Below are 13,781 nucleotides of genomic sequence, written 5' to 3' on the forward strand. Positions count from 1 at the left end.
ACATCACCCTCTCAAACGAACCCTAACAATATTTGCTACAGAAACTGCGTAGACATATGAAGATTCATGACAATAATAGGCCCGGATTCAACTGCTCTGTATGCGATAAAGTTTTCTTGTCGAAATCCTATTTGGAAAAACACATGAATTGCGTGTAGTATGAGCTGATAGACATATTTTAAACAAAATACGTATTATTCTGGTATTGTTTCATTTTCTATAAGATAAATTCATTTTTCCGTTATATTGTTAACATTCTATTATTTTATATGCGTATTAGTATTGTGCCTCTATGATTTCCTTATTATTTCTCTTATCTCAGTGAATAAAATTCCCATTTCGTGTCTACTTGCATCTCACTAAACGGCTTCAAACAGGTGACTTGCACTTCATGCATGAAGAACCTGCTATCAAATGTCACTGCTACTAAATTACCAATGAAATCATATTGTCTCATATGAATCCCTCATAAACAACATGGAAATAAATCCACGGTAACGAAAAGGCTTTTCTTAATCACAACACTTGAAGTCTACCAGTATTTGATATGGTTATTCATTCATTTCGTTTGTCAACTACAGTTCCACTGCAATGTTCCGTTGAAGACAATAGTCATTTCAGTTATGCCATTTGCAAGTAACATTTCATACAGCTGATAAACCATCCTAACTCCGGACTAATAGCAGTGAATTGCCAAATAGTTGATTTGCATTCAATGGATGTTCCAAATCTATGGCAAGTCTAAAGAAACCGAGAAAAAAATCACAGCATCGAAAACTTTTTAGGGTCAAATGAGAGAAAAAATTTTTTAAATTTAACAATTAGGAATTTAATCTACCAAAAGCATTTTTTTAATCTACCAAAGTTAATTTTTGACATAGTTTGAGAAGATATGCGAACTCTAATGTACATCTCATATTCATTTTCAGTGCTCTTTTAAGATTTGGTTTTTCATAATTTTGAGAATCATAAAAGATGCTTTGTTAACTGTCTAATATTTTATCGCAAAAATGAACAAATATTACATTTCTCAACCAAACGAAAATATATATAGAAAAGGGAAAAAGAAAAAAAAATCATAATTCTGAATATTGGAACTGCTAAATGACCCGAAAACTTTACAGTGGAAAATGAGTTTCGAAATTTTTTTCAATTTAAAAAAAAAACAAACAACGAATACTCATATCAGCAAATTTTCAAACATATCAAAAAAAAAATGCAATGTATCAAATTTAATGTCTCATTAATTATCATATCATTAAGACATGAAGCAGGTAATCTCGGCACACGGTAATCTCGGCACTACTATCATGCATTTTTTTCTCATTGATGATAATAATTGTCATCGATTAATCACCATACACTCATTTTTCACAATATTTTTTAATAATAATTAATACCATACATTTTTTTTTTTTTGTTTCAATAATGTTAATAATAATGATTATTATTACTATCACTATTAATTAATATTATTGTTTACTGCAATTATTATTGTTTTTATGTTGTCTTAAAAATTTTTTCATTCATTTTGAAATTTTATGAAGCCTTTCATAACTTCACAAAATATCTTTATTGGAATTTTAATAAACCAATAGATGCATAGTGATTAATTGATGAAAATCTTTTATAATTACAATCATATTTGTTAATTTTTCTTCACCAATCGTAACATTATCCTCATATTTCGAACAAAAATAACTGACATGATAATCTATGATCTTTTCACACTTAAATTCTAGTGACTAGCATTTCAACCATGTTACTTTAATGACACAGAAAAGTGTTTATTATCAAAATAGTAATGTATAATAAATTCTCTTTCTGTAATTATTAAAATAAAATAACAGGAACAGTAGCTTGACCAAATGGACAACAACAAGTAATGCACATTATTGTCGTTATTATTGTCGAATTATTTATGCTTATTTGCTGAACTACTTATTGTTTACTAATTTTCACGTACGTTTAACAATCAACTATTAACACTGCCCAAATGTCGTTTAACGAAGAATTTTATATTATTACTAATGTGTGCTAAATATAGATCATTTCATATTTCATTTACCACAATATACATTTTTTTTCATTAATTATGTAAACATTATAGAAAATAGATAATGAATAAATAAGTAAATAATAACTCGAATAATGTTATTAAACCGGTTACAGAAAGAGAATGCGATCATAATAATGTTACGACCTAATACATGTATGTATAATATATATATGAATAAAATAACTTTTCTAAAAAAAAGTGCCGATAAAGTAAGCTACCTAAAATAAAAGTATAGATAAAGTAATTAATGTAGTAATACTGATCATACTTTGTTTACTTAAAAAATAGGCACGAATTAAAAATCTGCACAAAATAATTAACAAATACAATATACAATTAATAATTATGTTTCTTCCATCGTTCTTGATTCTTCAAAATTGGTGACATTTGTTTTCGATCCAATAAATAATTCACTGCCAGAAATTTTCATGCTTGTATCAAATGTTTCCTTTACTGAAATTATCTAACATCCATAAAGAAAATAATAATGATTAGTAACAATAATAATAAATATTATCTGTTCAAATTGAAAAGGATCCTAATTAAGATTTAAATAAATAAAATGAAAATGAAATAATATGTTTAACCGTATGTAAACTATCGTAAGGGATGTAAATTTAACGTAATATATGTTAGGATGATAACTTTGTGGAAATTTTTTCAAGTTAAATTAATTCCAAAAATGTTTAAAGTAATTATCACTAAATAATACTTTCATATTTTTCTTTCACTCTTTAGCTTCTTTTCCAGCTCATCGATAAATCAAAATTTAAAAAAATCGAAATTTGATGAAGCTAAACTAAAATGCAAAATTTTTAAACAGCATCATCACTTTCACACTAATTTTCATCGCTTTCTTGCAGGTAAAGAGCTATAACAATTATGAACCTATTACTTTTCCTAATCAATCCTCACACCTCATGCCTTTCATCTCACTTCCACCTAAATTAGTGTTTCTTAATCTTTTCTTGACCACTGATCACTTTAACCTTTTTTATTTGTAGCTGAGATCAGAAGATTCAAAAATAATAAATTCCATTAATTTAGAAATAAATTTTAATCAAAACTTTTAATGTATTAATTTATGAAACATTGATAGGAACAGTCCCACCTATTTTCTATTCATCACACCGTCGCCCTCCCGGACTATATTATTTTAGTTCTCGCGAAATACCATTTGAGAACCATTGCCTTAAATTATTTCATGAAATTTTAAAGTAGTAATCATTTCTAATCTGTTTCATGCTTTATTACAGTTATTTTATCCATCAACATTGATTGATTGAAAATAAAACTCAATGTGGCATTTTTAAATAAATTCTGTTAGATTTGTTTTCATTTCATTTCATTGAAACAAAAAAAAAAAAAAGTAGAGTTAAAATTTTTAGTTGTCAAAGAAAAAAAGAATAGATGGAGATTTTTTTTTTGACAATAAACAAGATTTAGTTGCATTCACATTGTCAATCAAACGTTAACAATTTATATTTTTAAAACTTCTTTTTCCTTTTTTTTTGTTTGATCAAATACTATAGAAATGAACAATATTGATAATCAACTTGTGTTAATGTTTTAGATAATTGCAACTTTTGGTAGTAATTAAAAAGTACTAATTAGAGACATTAATTGTTGCTAATAAAAATCAAAATTGTGCTAATCATAGGTATTGATGGTTTCTGATAATTAAAGTGCGTTAATTAAAGATAATGATAATTTATGGAAAAGAATCAAAATATGCGAATTACATTCAAAATTAATACATGCCATTTTAACAAATTTTGTATATCCATTAAATAAAATGAAATCAACTTTAGTATTTATTGTCAAATTTAACAAATTTACACTGCCAGGAAGGAAAATATTTGTAAATTTTAAAGTAAACAAACAACAAAATTTTTGTTTAAGAAGAAAGCTAAGATACCAAATTTTCTCAATCTTTTATTTCCCAAAACAAATAATTTATGCAAAATTTTTTTTTTTGCTTTCAAAATTATGTCAATTTTTGTTGCTTTTTTCTTGCAAAAATGAAATTTTTCAGCGGCAACTGAAATTTGACAGCACCTGTCAAATTTGTACAACAAAAGAAAAAAAAATCAAAAAAAATTTGCACTATAAAAAAAAAAAATATTTTTCATTGTTAAAATCTAACAAATGCTATCAGATTTCGTTTTCGTTTTTTTTTCAAAAAAAAAAAAGTTTTTTTTTCTTATCCTTCACATACGAATCCCTTGTCAAAATGCACTTCATTTCACTTCATCACATAAGAATATATAAATTGTACTTGAAAGTTTTTTTTTCCATTCTTACATAATGCTTTTCCTGTCCTATCTAAATTGTTCTCTTTTTCCCGTTATTTAAAAAGGAACAAATTAATTTAGCATCCAGAAACCTTTCAAAAAAAAAAAGGAAAAATGAGGAAAAGACAACAATTATGCTTGAATTATTTATAGAATAACTTTTTATCAGCAGTCAGCAGACATTTATGCATGCAAAAAAAGAAAAAAAATATTTTGGCTGGACATTTAAAAAGTTTAAAAAGAAAAAAAAAGTAAACGTAAATTGAAAGAAAAAAAAGTGCCTTTTTAACATGTTTTTGCATTTATTATTCAGAAAAAAAAGAATTCATGTTAAAAATTTGCAAATTTTCTAGCGAAACTCATTTTTATTCCTTTCTTTTTTTGAATTTTTATAATTTCATGTCCACTAATTTAATCTACTAAAAATTTAACTAATTTAATTTAATCATACATGTCTGCTAGAAATTCAAGTAGTTTCATCATAGTCAAATTAAAATATTATTTTTATGATAAGATCGAATAAATTCTGATGAAATTTGAAATACTAGTATTAAACATAGATCTTGACTGATATGCATCAACAATAATTTGATAAAATTTTATAGATTCTTTTTTTTTTTTTTTTCAGCTGTTTTACTTAGACGAGAAAAATTTTTGATCAAATGTGCAATTAATCAAATTCAACGAATTTGTAAAATTTTTAATTTAGCTGAATTTCAAGTAATATTTTTATATTCAAAATATTATTTGAAAGAAATATTTCAAAAGTAGACCTTCCTTAACAATAATAAAAATTCTCAATAATACTTGAACATATATATATATATACATACATATATTTTATCGATCAAATCGACCATCTTAAATATTACGCTAGAAAACGATTATTTTGAGCTTATATTTTTTGTATCTATTTTTTAATCAATTTATTTTTCTGAACGATTATTATTTTAAGCTTATAATACTCATTGACACATAGTAACAAAAATCAAAGTAAAATAAATGAACTATTTGATTACTTGTATTTTATTTATTTATTTTGCATTTTATTTACTATTTTATTTACTTGTATTTTATTTTATTTATTTTTATTTACTTGTATCTTATTTATTTGATTACTTGTATTTTACTTCGCATTAATTTATTTATTTATCACATTGATGAAGTTTGAAGAAATTAAGTCTTTACGAAAAAATAACCGCAAATAATTGAAATAAAAACAGAAACTTATTAAAAAGAGAAAAGTCAACAAATAAGATTATGAGTAATGTATGTAAGTGATAATTTGTTTTATTAATTTGTTTATTTGCTTGTTTACTTATTTGTTCATTTGTTTGTTTACCTGTTTATCCATTTGTTTATTTGTTTGCTCGTTTTCCAGTTTGTTTCTTTGCTTTCTTGTTTACTTGTTTCCTTGTTTGTTTGTTTACTCATCAGTCTGTCTATTAGTTTGTTTTTAAAAGTAAAAGAAAAAAAAAAAACCAAGAGGATCAATTGAAAACTATTCGTAATTTGAAGAAAATTAAGCGCATATGGTTCCTTTTTTTTGATACTATATTGATTTTTTCAACATCACATCAATTAAACACCATAACAATGTTTGATACATTACAGTAGTCATCCAAATTCAAAATTTTATATTTATTCTCAATCAGTTATTCAGAAGATGAAAAATCGTATTTAGCATGAGTCATATGTTTATCATTTAGTATAGGAATATACTTTATACAGTACTCGAATAGATGCTAGATGTTACAAAAGTTACATTGTAATACAATTACATTAGCAAAAGTTAATATATTACTGTCACCGTACAGTAAGATTGATACGATAAATATTTTAGAGCATTACAGTAATGTTTGCTATTAATTGTTTAAAATTCATATATTCTATAATTTTTTCATTTTTTCCATTGCATAATAGAAGTGTAAGAAATGAAAAAAAAAAAAAAGTAAAAATTATCCTAAAGCAGGCATTGAAATAAATAAACGAAAAACGGTAGTAGTCGAAGATTAATTGAAATACATTTTCCAAAAAAAAAAATTATTTATATTTCCTCAATTTATAAGAAATCGGGGAAATATGTCAGTAAATAATGGAAATACATGTAATCAGTGATTTGCAAAGAAGAAGAATGATATATAATGGTATTATTCGGAGAAGTATTGAACTTTCTACCCTATTATTATTTCTACAACTTTGTGCTTCCTTAATATTATTTACTAAATTTTAAGTAATTTCAATTTTTTGAATTTCTAAAAATTAATTCAAACCATAAGATCGAAATTGGGAAAGAAACTATGCATTTTTAAAATGAATTTCAATCTTACTTATTTCTTTGTTGATTTTTAATGACATTTTAATTTTTTGAAAGTAATTATAATTTATATTGTTATTTGAATTTTAATTTACAACTACTATTTGTTGTTGCTGTTTTTTTTCCTCAAATTTTAACTTGAAATTAAATTTAAAATCAAGTACAACATTCTTTCTAAATTTCAATATAAAATTTTTAATTCGCAACAAGTTATTGCTATTCATTCCAAAATTGTAATCGTTTCAGTGATGCATTTACTTTAGCAATATGTTAATTATTCATTTCTTTCAAGTTATTTGATTTAACAATTGATCCAGTTAATGTGTATAAAATTATAGCAATGAAAAAGATTACATTTATTACTGAATATTACACTTTTTTGATGTTTTTTTATCGCCTAATTTTTAAAAATTACGAAATAATTTGAAAAAAAAATATTTCAAGAATAGTTGTGGAAAACAAAATTTTTTGCTTCTTTTATTTTCATAGTTTGATTAAATAATAAGCTAAGAAATTTTAAAAGTGAAACAAATGAAAAAAAAAGAAGAAAAAACTAGTCATTCTTTTTTGGTACTTACAAAATTAACTGAAAAAAAAAAGTGGAAAAGAAGAGATATAATTGGTGAAAAAATTAGAAAGACCAAAAATTACTTCTAAAATAGTTTCCATTTATTAATTTGTTAATTAGCTAAACTATGAGAGAATTGTTTTGCATGGCAAAATTGTTTGAGCACGACCAAAATATTTTCATTTCTATTTTAAATAATTCATTGCATAAGATGAAAAGAAGAAATCAAATATGTAAGTTAAAAAAAAATTTTCGTTTTTTGTCAATCAAACGATTGAATGAAATATGATATAATAAATTAAACGAAAATAATGTTTCCCTGAAATCTTTCGTTTTTTTTATGCAAAATATTTTTGTAAACAAAAAAAAAAAAAAAAAACCAAAAACCAAACCAATGATTTATGAAATATTATGATTAATAAGAATTAAAATTGTGATCCTTTTTTTTGTTTAACAAATTATTTCTGATACATCTAATTTTAGCATATTCATTGGGACAGTGAATATTTTGTTAAAATAATTTAATAAGAAAATTTTTAAATTTCAATCTTATTGATAATTTTTTTTCTTAATTTTAATTTTACACAAAAACAGAAAGGATGTCAAAATTTTGATGTACGAATTCCTTTTTTCTTTATTCCAAATAATATCAAAAAAAGAGTTAGAAACATATGTATATGAAAAGCTTTGCATATATAACTGTTCAAAAAATTTTTTTCATTTTTTACACTAAAACTTTGTCACTTCAAAAATTTTCAAAAAAAAAAAAACTTCAGAAATAAAATGACAAAATTTTTTCATTTTAAAATTTAAAAAAAAAAACTTCAAATTCTAAAACGCTTAATTACAATTTTACAATCATTGATCATTTTATTAAATCGATCAAAATGTATTGTTGGATGATGATTCATTGTTATCCAATTTTGCTTTCGTATTGTTTGAGCTATTTTACCGTATCATATTTTTATCATAATTTTTCATTTTTGATGAAAATACAAAAATAAGCTTATTAGCAATAAAAAATTATTCAGCTTAATTGATATCTTCCAATTTTAGTTTTCTATTTTTTTTTTTAAATTCAATTTCAATTTTAATCTTTTTTTTTCTTTTATATTCAAAATATTTCCCTTTCATTGGTGGTATTTTATATGAAAACTTTGAATGTTGAAAAATTTCTTACAATGAATGAATGAATTATTAATGTTATTCATAAACAATAGGGAAAGAATGGTAAATGAATGTGGAAGAAAGAGAAAGTAAAGAGAATTTAAATATGAAAAGAAATATTATAGTTAAATAAGAGAAGAAATTGAAAGATAAAAATATGATATGAAAGAGAAGAAAGAGAAAATTAAATTAATTGAAGGAATAAATTTGATTATAGTAAAGATAAGAGGAATTGAATGATTGACAAAATTAGATTGAAGTATGAGGACGATAAATTCGATTTATTTTCAATTCCTTAATTTAGATAAAAGGAAAATTTCATTTGGCAATATTGGTTGCATTTATTAAAGATTACTAAAATTTATAAGAAAAAAAGAAAAAAAGAAAGAAGGCATTCGCTTGAGAAGTTATTTGCAATTAATAATTTTAAAGTTTCATTTTTTTTTTCTTCTATATGTTGCCTCAAATGGATATAATAATTGGAATTGTGGTAGTAATATGAAAATAAATTTGGCACAAAGAATTTTGCTTACATATTGTTTTCTTTGATTGTAAAATTTTAAAAAATTTAAATATTTTTTAAAAATTAAATCGAATTAATTGAATTAAATCAAATTATTAAGCGTCAAGGGAATATTAAAGCATTATGACAGAATAGTTAGACAAAAAAAAAAAAGAAAAATGAAGAACATATGATATTGTATTACAAAGATATTTTATAGCTTTTGTGATAATTAAATGATAAAATTTAATACAATATCATTTACATATCATTAGTATAAATGGTATAAATGTTTGTGCTTTAATTATTTGTAACATTTAATAACTAACCTATTTGATCGATCCTTGAACCAAGTAACAATGATACTGTAACCAAGACAATAGCTAGAACAGTTAGCACAATTGCAATTGCTGTAATCATACGTCGCGCATATGCATGATTTTGCTCTTTACGATATTCCAAATTATCACTTCGTCTCTGTTCTTCCATTCTTTAATATTTTAAGATATGAAATTTTTAAAATGTTAATTTACAATTTAGGTCCAATTACAAAATGGTTATTGTTAAAGAGGAGGAATAAAAATGATAGGAATGATAAAAATGATAAATAGATAAATTTTATTCATGCACAATTGCATATAAATAAATGTAAATGTACGGGGTATTCTAAAATTTTGACAACATTTTAATAACAATTGATATGGAATGAATTAAAAAAAAAAATTGAGAAATTAAACGATAATAGAATTTTGTTTTTTTAAAAGAATTTCTTAAAAAAAAATTTCTTTTTTAAAAAAAAAAACACAAATTTTCCTTCCATTTTTTTAATTCGAAAAATCATTAAATAATGAAAGGAAAAAAAAGCAAACAAAGAAACTTGATATGAAACTTTTTTTTTTTTGAAATGATGAAAAAATTTCGATTGAAAATTAAAATTTGGCAAAACATCTGTGAACATTGATAATCATTCATTCAATATGTATTGCATAGAATTCGAAATGAACTCCCTGAATTTAAAAATTCTAAATGAATTCCCTAAATTTAAAGTTCATATACAAAATAAATTTCCTGAATTTAAAAATTCAAAATAAATTTCCTGAATTTAAAAATTTTAAATGAATTGTCCAAATTTAAAGATTTGAAATGAATTTCCTGAATCTAAATATCTAAAATGAATTTACTAAATTTTGATAATATCTTTCTTTAACAGAATTTTTTATATAAAATTAATTTCTAATTCTCTAATTATTTGACATGAAAGATTCAATTAATTCTATTTAGCAACGACAAACGAGCGGAAAAATTTATTAATTGATGTATGTTGTATGTGTATGTGTGTATGTGTGTGTGTGTGTGTCTGTTTGTATGTTGTGTGTGTGTGCATGTGTATGTATGGTGTATTTGTGTATGTGTGCGTGTGTGTGTGTGTGTGTATGTCTGTGTGTTAAATTTTGCATAATATTATTATATGTAAGCGCTGATATACATACATATATATATATATAACATTTTGCGCATAGGGAATAAACGATGAAAAAAGGCTTAAAATGTCGTGTTATTGAAGGGGAAAATGTCAATAGCAACTGAAATGAATGGCATCATTTTGTTTGTTTACGTCAAATAAGTTTTGCATAGAAATGGTAAATGAGCCAATTTCTTTTTTTTTTTCTTTTTTGTTTTTTTGTTTTTTATTTTTTTATTTTCAAATATTTAAGATAAAATTCAAAATTTAAATTTACTAAATACAATTTTTTTTAACGATAAATTAATAAATTTAATTATGCGAAAAAGATTTTTTTTTTTTTTGCTTATCAATACAAATCATTTATTAAAAACAAAGCAAAAGAAAAAAGGTAAAAAAAAGGAAAAGCAAAATAATATAAAATAGATTTCAAAAATAGTTTTATGTAAATTTGGCTAAATTTTTAATAATTATTCCAGAAATTTAATGAAAAATTTACTAAATTTTTGCATTCATTTCAAAAATGGTAAAAACTTTGCAAAATTTTAATAATTATTTCAAAATTTACAGTAATTTTGTGAAATTTTACTAACTATTTCAAAATTGTTAGTAATTTTGAGAAATTTCAGTACAGTTATTTTGAAATTGACAGGAAATTTGGTAATTTTTTTTTTGTTAATTATTTCATAATTTTAAAAATAAATTATTTACGATACGAACTTACATTATTTAATTAAAAAATTTCGAATTTGTACCGGCAATTACAAATGATTTATAATTTTAAATGAAAAGGAAAGATATTAGATATTATATGATTGGTTGGTTAAAATGATTAATATCAAATGACAAAATGAAATAGGAAATTTAAAATGTTTTTTCGTTTCCATCCTAATCAATTATCCTTTTTTCTTATTCCTTCCCCTTCCCTCTCTTCTTTATCTTTTATCTTTTTATCTTTATCATCATCATCATCATTACTTATCTTTTACCATTTAATATTGGATATAAATAACATATCTCTTAAAGCCTACCTAACAAGGATGGATATGCTTAGTATTGAAAATTAATGTTTACAGCATTATTATCAATTCAACATATAAATCATTTCCCTCTTATCATTAACAGATAATAAAAGTAATGGGCAAAAAAAAAATGAATAAAGGAACTTGGATTAAATTTAAAAAAAAAAAATTGCAAAAAAAAGTTTTTTTTTAAAAAAAAAACTTTGTTGATAAAAGAGTGATAATAATATGGGAAAAGGAAATGATGAATGATAATGATGAATGAATTTTATTTTTGGAATTGCTACTTTAGTTTTATATTATTGTTTTATTTATGCGTTAAATTAATTAACAATGAAAGTTAAAAGGATGTAAAAATCAATCGATAATAAATAATTATAAAGAATCAAAAAGCAAAAGGCGGAATTATTCGTTCTAAGAATTATTCGAAATTATCCATTCTAAATGAAATTTAAACTTTCAACAAGGGACTTATTTAAATTATTTGAAGCATAAATTTTATGCTATTTCTAGCAAGTTTTGTACATTTTAAGCATTATAGGTTAGTTTCATAAAAAAAAAAAAAAAATGTCTGAAATTGGAAATCTTTTTTCTAAATAAAGTAAATCAGTTCAGCTAGATGAGTTTTTTTTTTCAATTTTTATTTTCAATTTAACTATTAACCAAAATTTGGCATTTATATTCTATTCATTCGTATTGCATACAATTAATCAATAAATAGTTTACAGAAGAAAATCAAATTAAAAAAAAATAATATTTCTAATAAAAAATTTCAAAAGTATATATATATATATGTCTATTTGATGAGATATGGTTAAAATTTTTACAATAATAATTTTTCAATTTAATTTCATGATTATTTAATTGTAATTTTTAATAAATAATCGATTTAATTGCGTCATTTTGTTTTAACTAATTCCTTATCAACTAATCATTGTTATCAATCATTGTTAAGCAATTATCATATGGAATTGTTAGTTTGAAATGAATCACATCACAAATCTTTTTCTTACCTAATTTATAAATGATAAGATTGGAACATTTAACTTCTATTATCATTTATTGATAATTAAATTCATTATTGTTATTAATTGATAATTAAATCAAATAAATAATAAATTACAATGTTATACAATATAATCGTGTTATCATCATTATACTTATGCTAAATGATGATAATTAATCTCTATATCATATAACAATAATTATTAGCTTTAGCTATTATCAAATCTTTGTTTTGATCATTCTTTACGATTACAACGAATATATTTGTTATGTATTAAAATTTTTTATCCTTACATTATCATAATTATATTACACTTTATATTTTTGTTTTTCTCTTTTTTATTTAGTATTTGGAAAAAAAAAAGAGAAAATTTCATTAGAAAAATAAAGAAAAATGGAAAATTCGATTTAATTTTACTGTAAAACACCAATGAATGAATTTTTTTTTTTTAAGTTTACTCAATAAACTATTCTTCTTCTTTATCATCATCGATTGCTATTAGCAATAATAATTAATGTGACTAATTAATTAGCAATTGATATTGTAAAAGATAAAAGTAGTTGAATTTATTTGAAGAATATAATTGAATGAAATTGAAAAACAAATAGAATAGAGAAGACTTTTTTTTTTTGTTATTGTTGTTCATTATTACCATTAATGGTGTTATTTGAAAGATATTAAATTGAATAATCCGTAAGGATTTGTTATCATTAAATTATCACTGAAATCAATCAATTATTGGTACTTGATTATCTCATCTCATCAAACATTTCGTAATTTGTTTGATTTGAATGATAACAAACGATACCATCTCATTTATTCTTCCTAGAATTTATTCTTCCTCATACATTCTACTTTATCAGAAGTATAAATTTCTTATCATTCTTGTATCAACAGATAACATTTCATCGCTTCCGTCAGATGATTGATGATCAATGATCGATAAAAAAGATGAAGAACGAAGATTTCTTGTAGTAATAAGCAATATTCAAATTACATTACAATCATGTAATACTACCAAATATTGATGGATATAATTACTAAATTACTGGATGACCGAATTACTGAAATACTCCGTATGATAATTTAAATATTATTTGTATTTTAATGAGTCATCTTCTGTATTCCGGAAATATAATGACGGCATAAATGTCATTAATGTAATACAGTTGTTATGAAAAATTGAAACTATCGAATGCATAAGCCTAAGATCAAGTTACAATTGGTTAGAAGCTGAAAATGAAAAGATGAAATAGTTTATATCGGATAACTTATATAAATCAACTAATATGAACATTTTTCCGGTTTTATTAATTCAAGTTTCTGTTTGCATTATAAGCTTAAAAAATTCCAATTATCACTAATTTGATAAATATCAAATTTC

The 13,781-nt window shown here is 22.9% G+C and overlaps 1 protein-coding gene across 1 annotated transcript; it reads right to left on the reverse strand.

Moving 5' to 3' along the window:
- Positions 1–2,402: 2,402 nt before the first annotated feature.
- On the reverse strand, positions 2,403–9,409 carry LOAG_07889 (hypothetical protein; the record flags this gene model as incomplete). Its single annotated transcript, XM_020447557.1, has 2 exons — positions 9,237–9,409; positions 2,403–2,512 (listed from the first exon to the last, which is right to left on the reverse strand). Exons 1-2 carry the CDS (start codon positions 9,394–9,396, stop codon positions 2,403–2,405), a joined length of 270 nt encoding a protein of 89 aa, XP_020302225.1. The 5' UTR covers positions 9,397–9,409.
- Positions 9,410–13,781: the final 4,372 nt, after the last annotated feature.

This window comes from Loa loa (assembly GCF_000183805.2).
Source record: "Loa loa unplaced genomic scaffold supercont3.710, whole genome shotgun sequence".
In the NCBI taxonomy this organism is placed as follows: Eukaryota; Metazoa; Nematoda; class Chromadorea; order Rhabditida; family Onchocercidae; genus Loa; species Loa loa.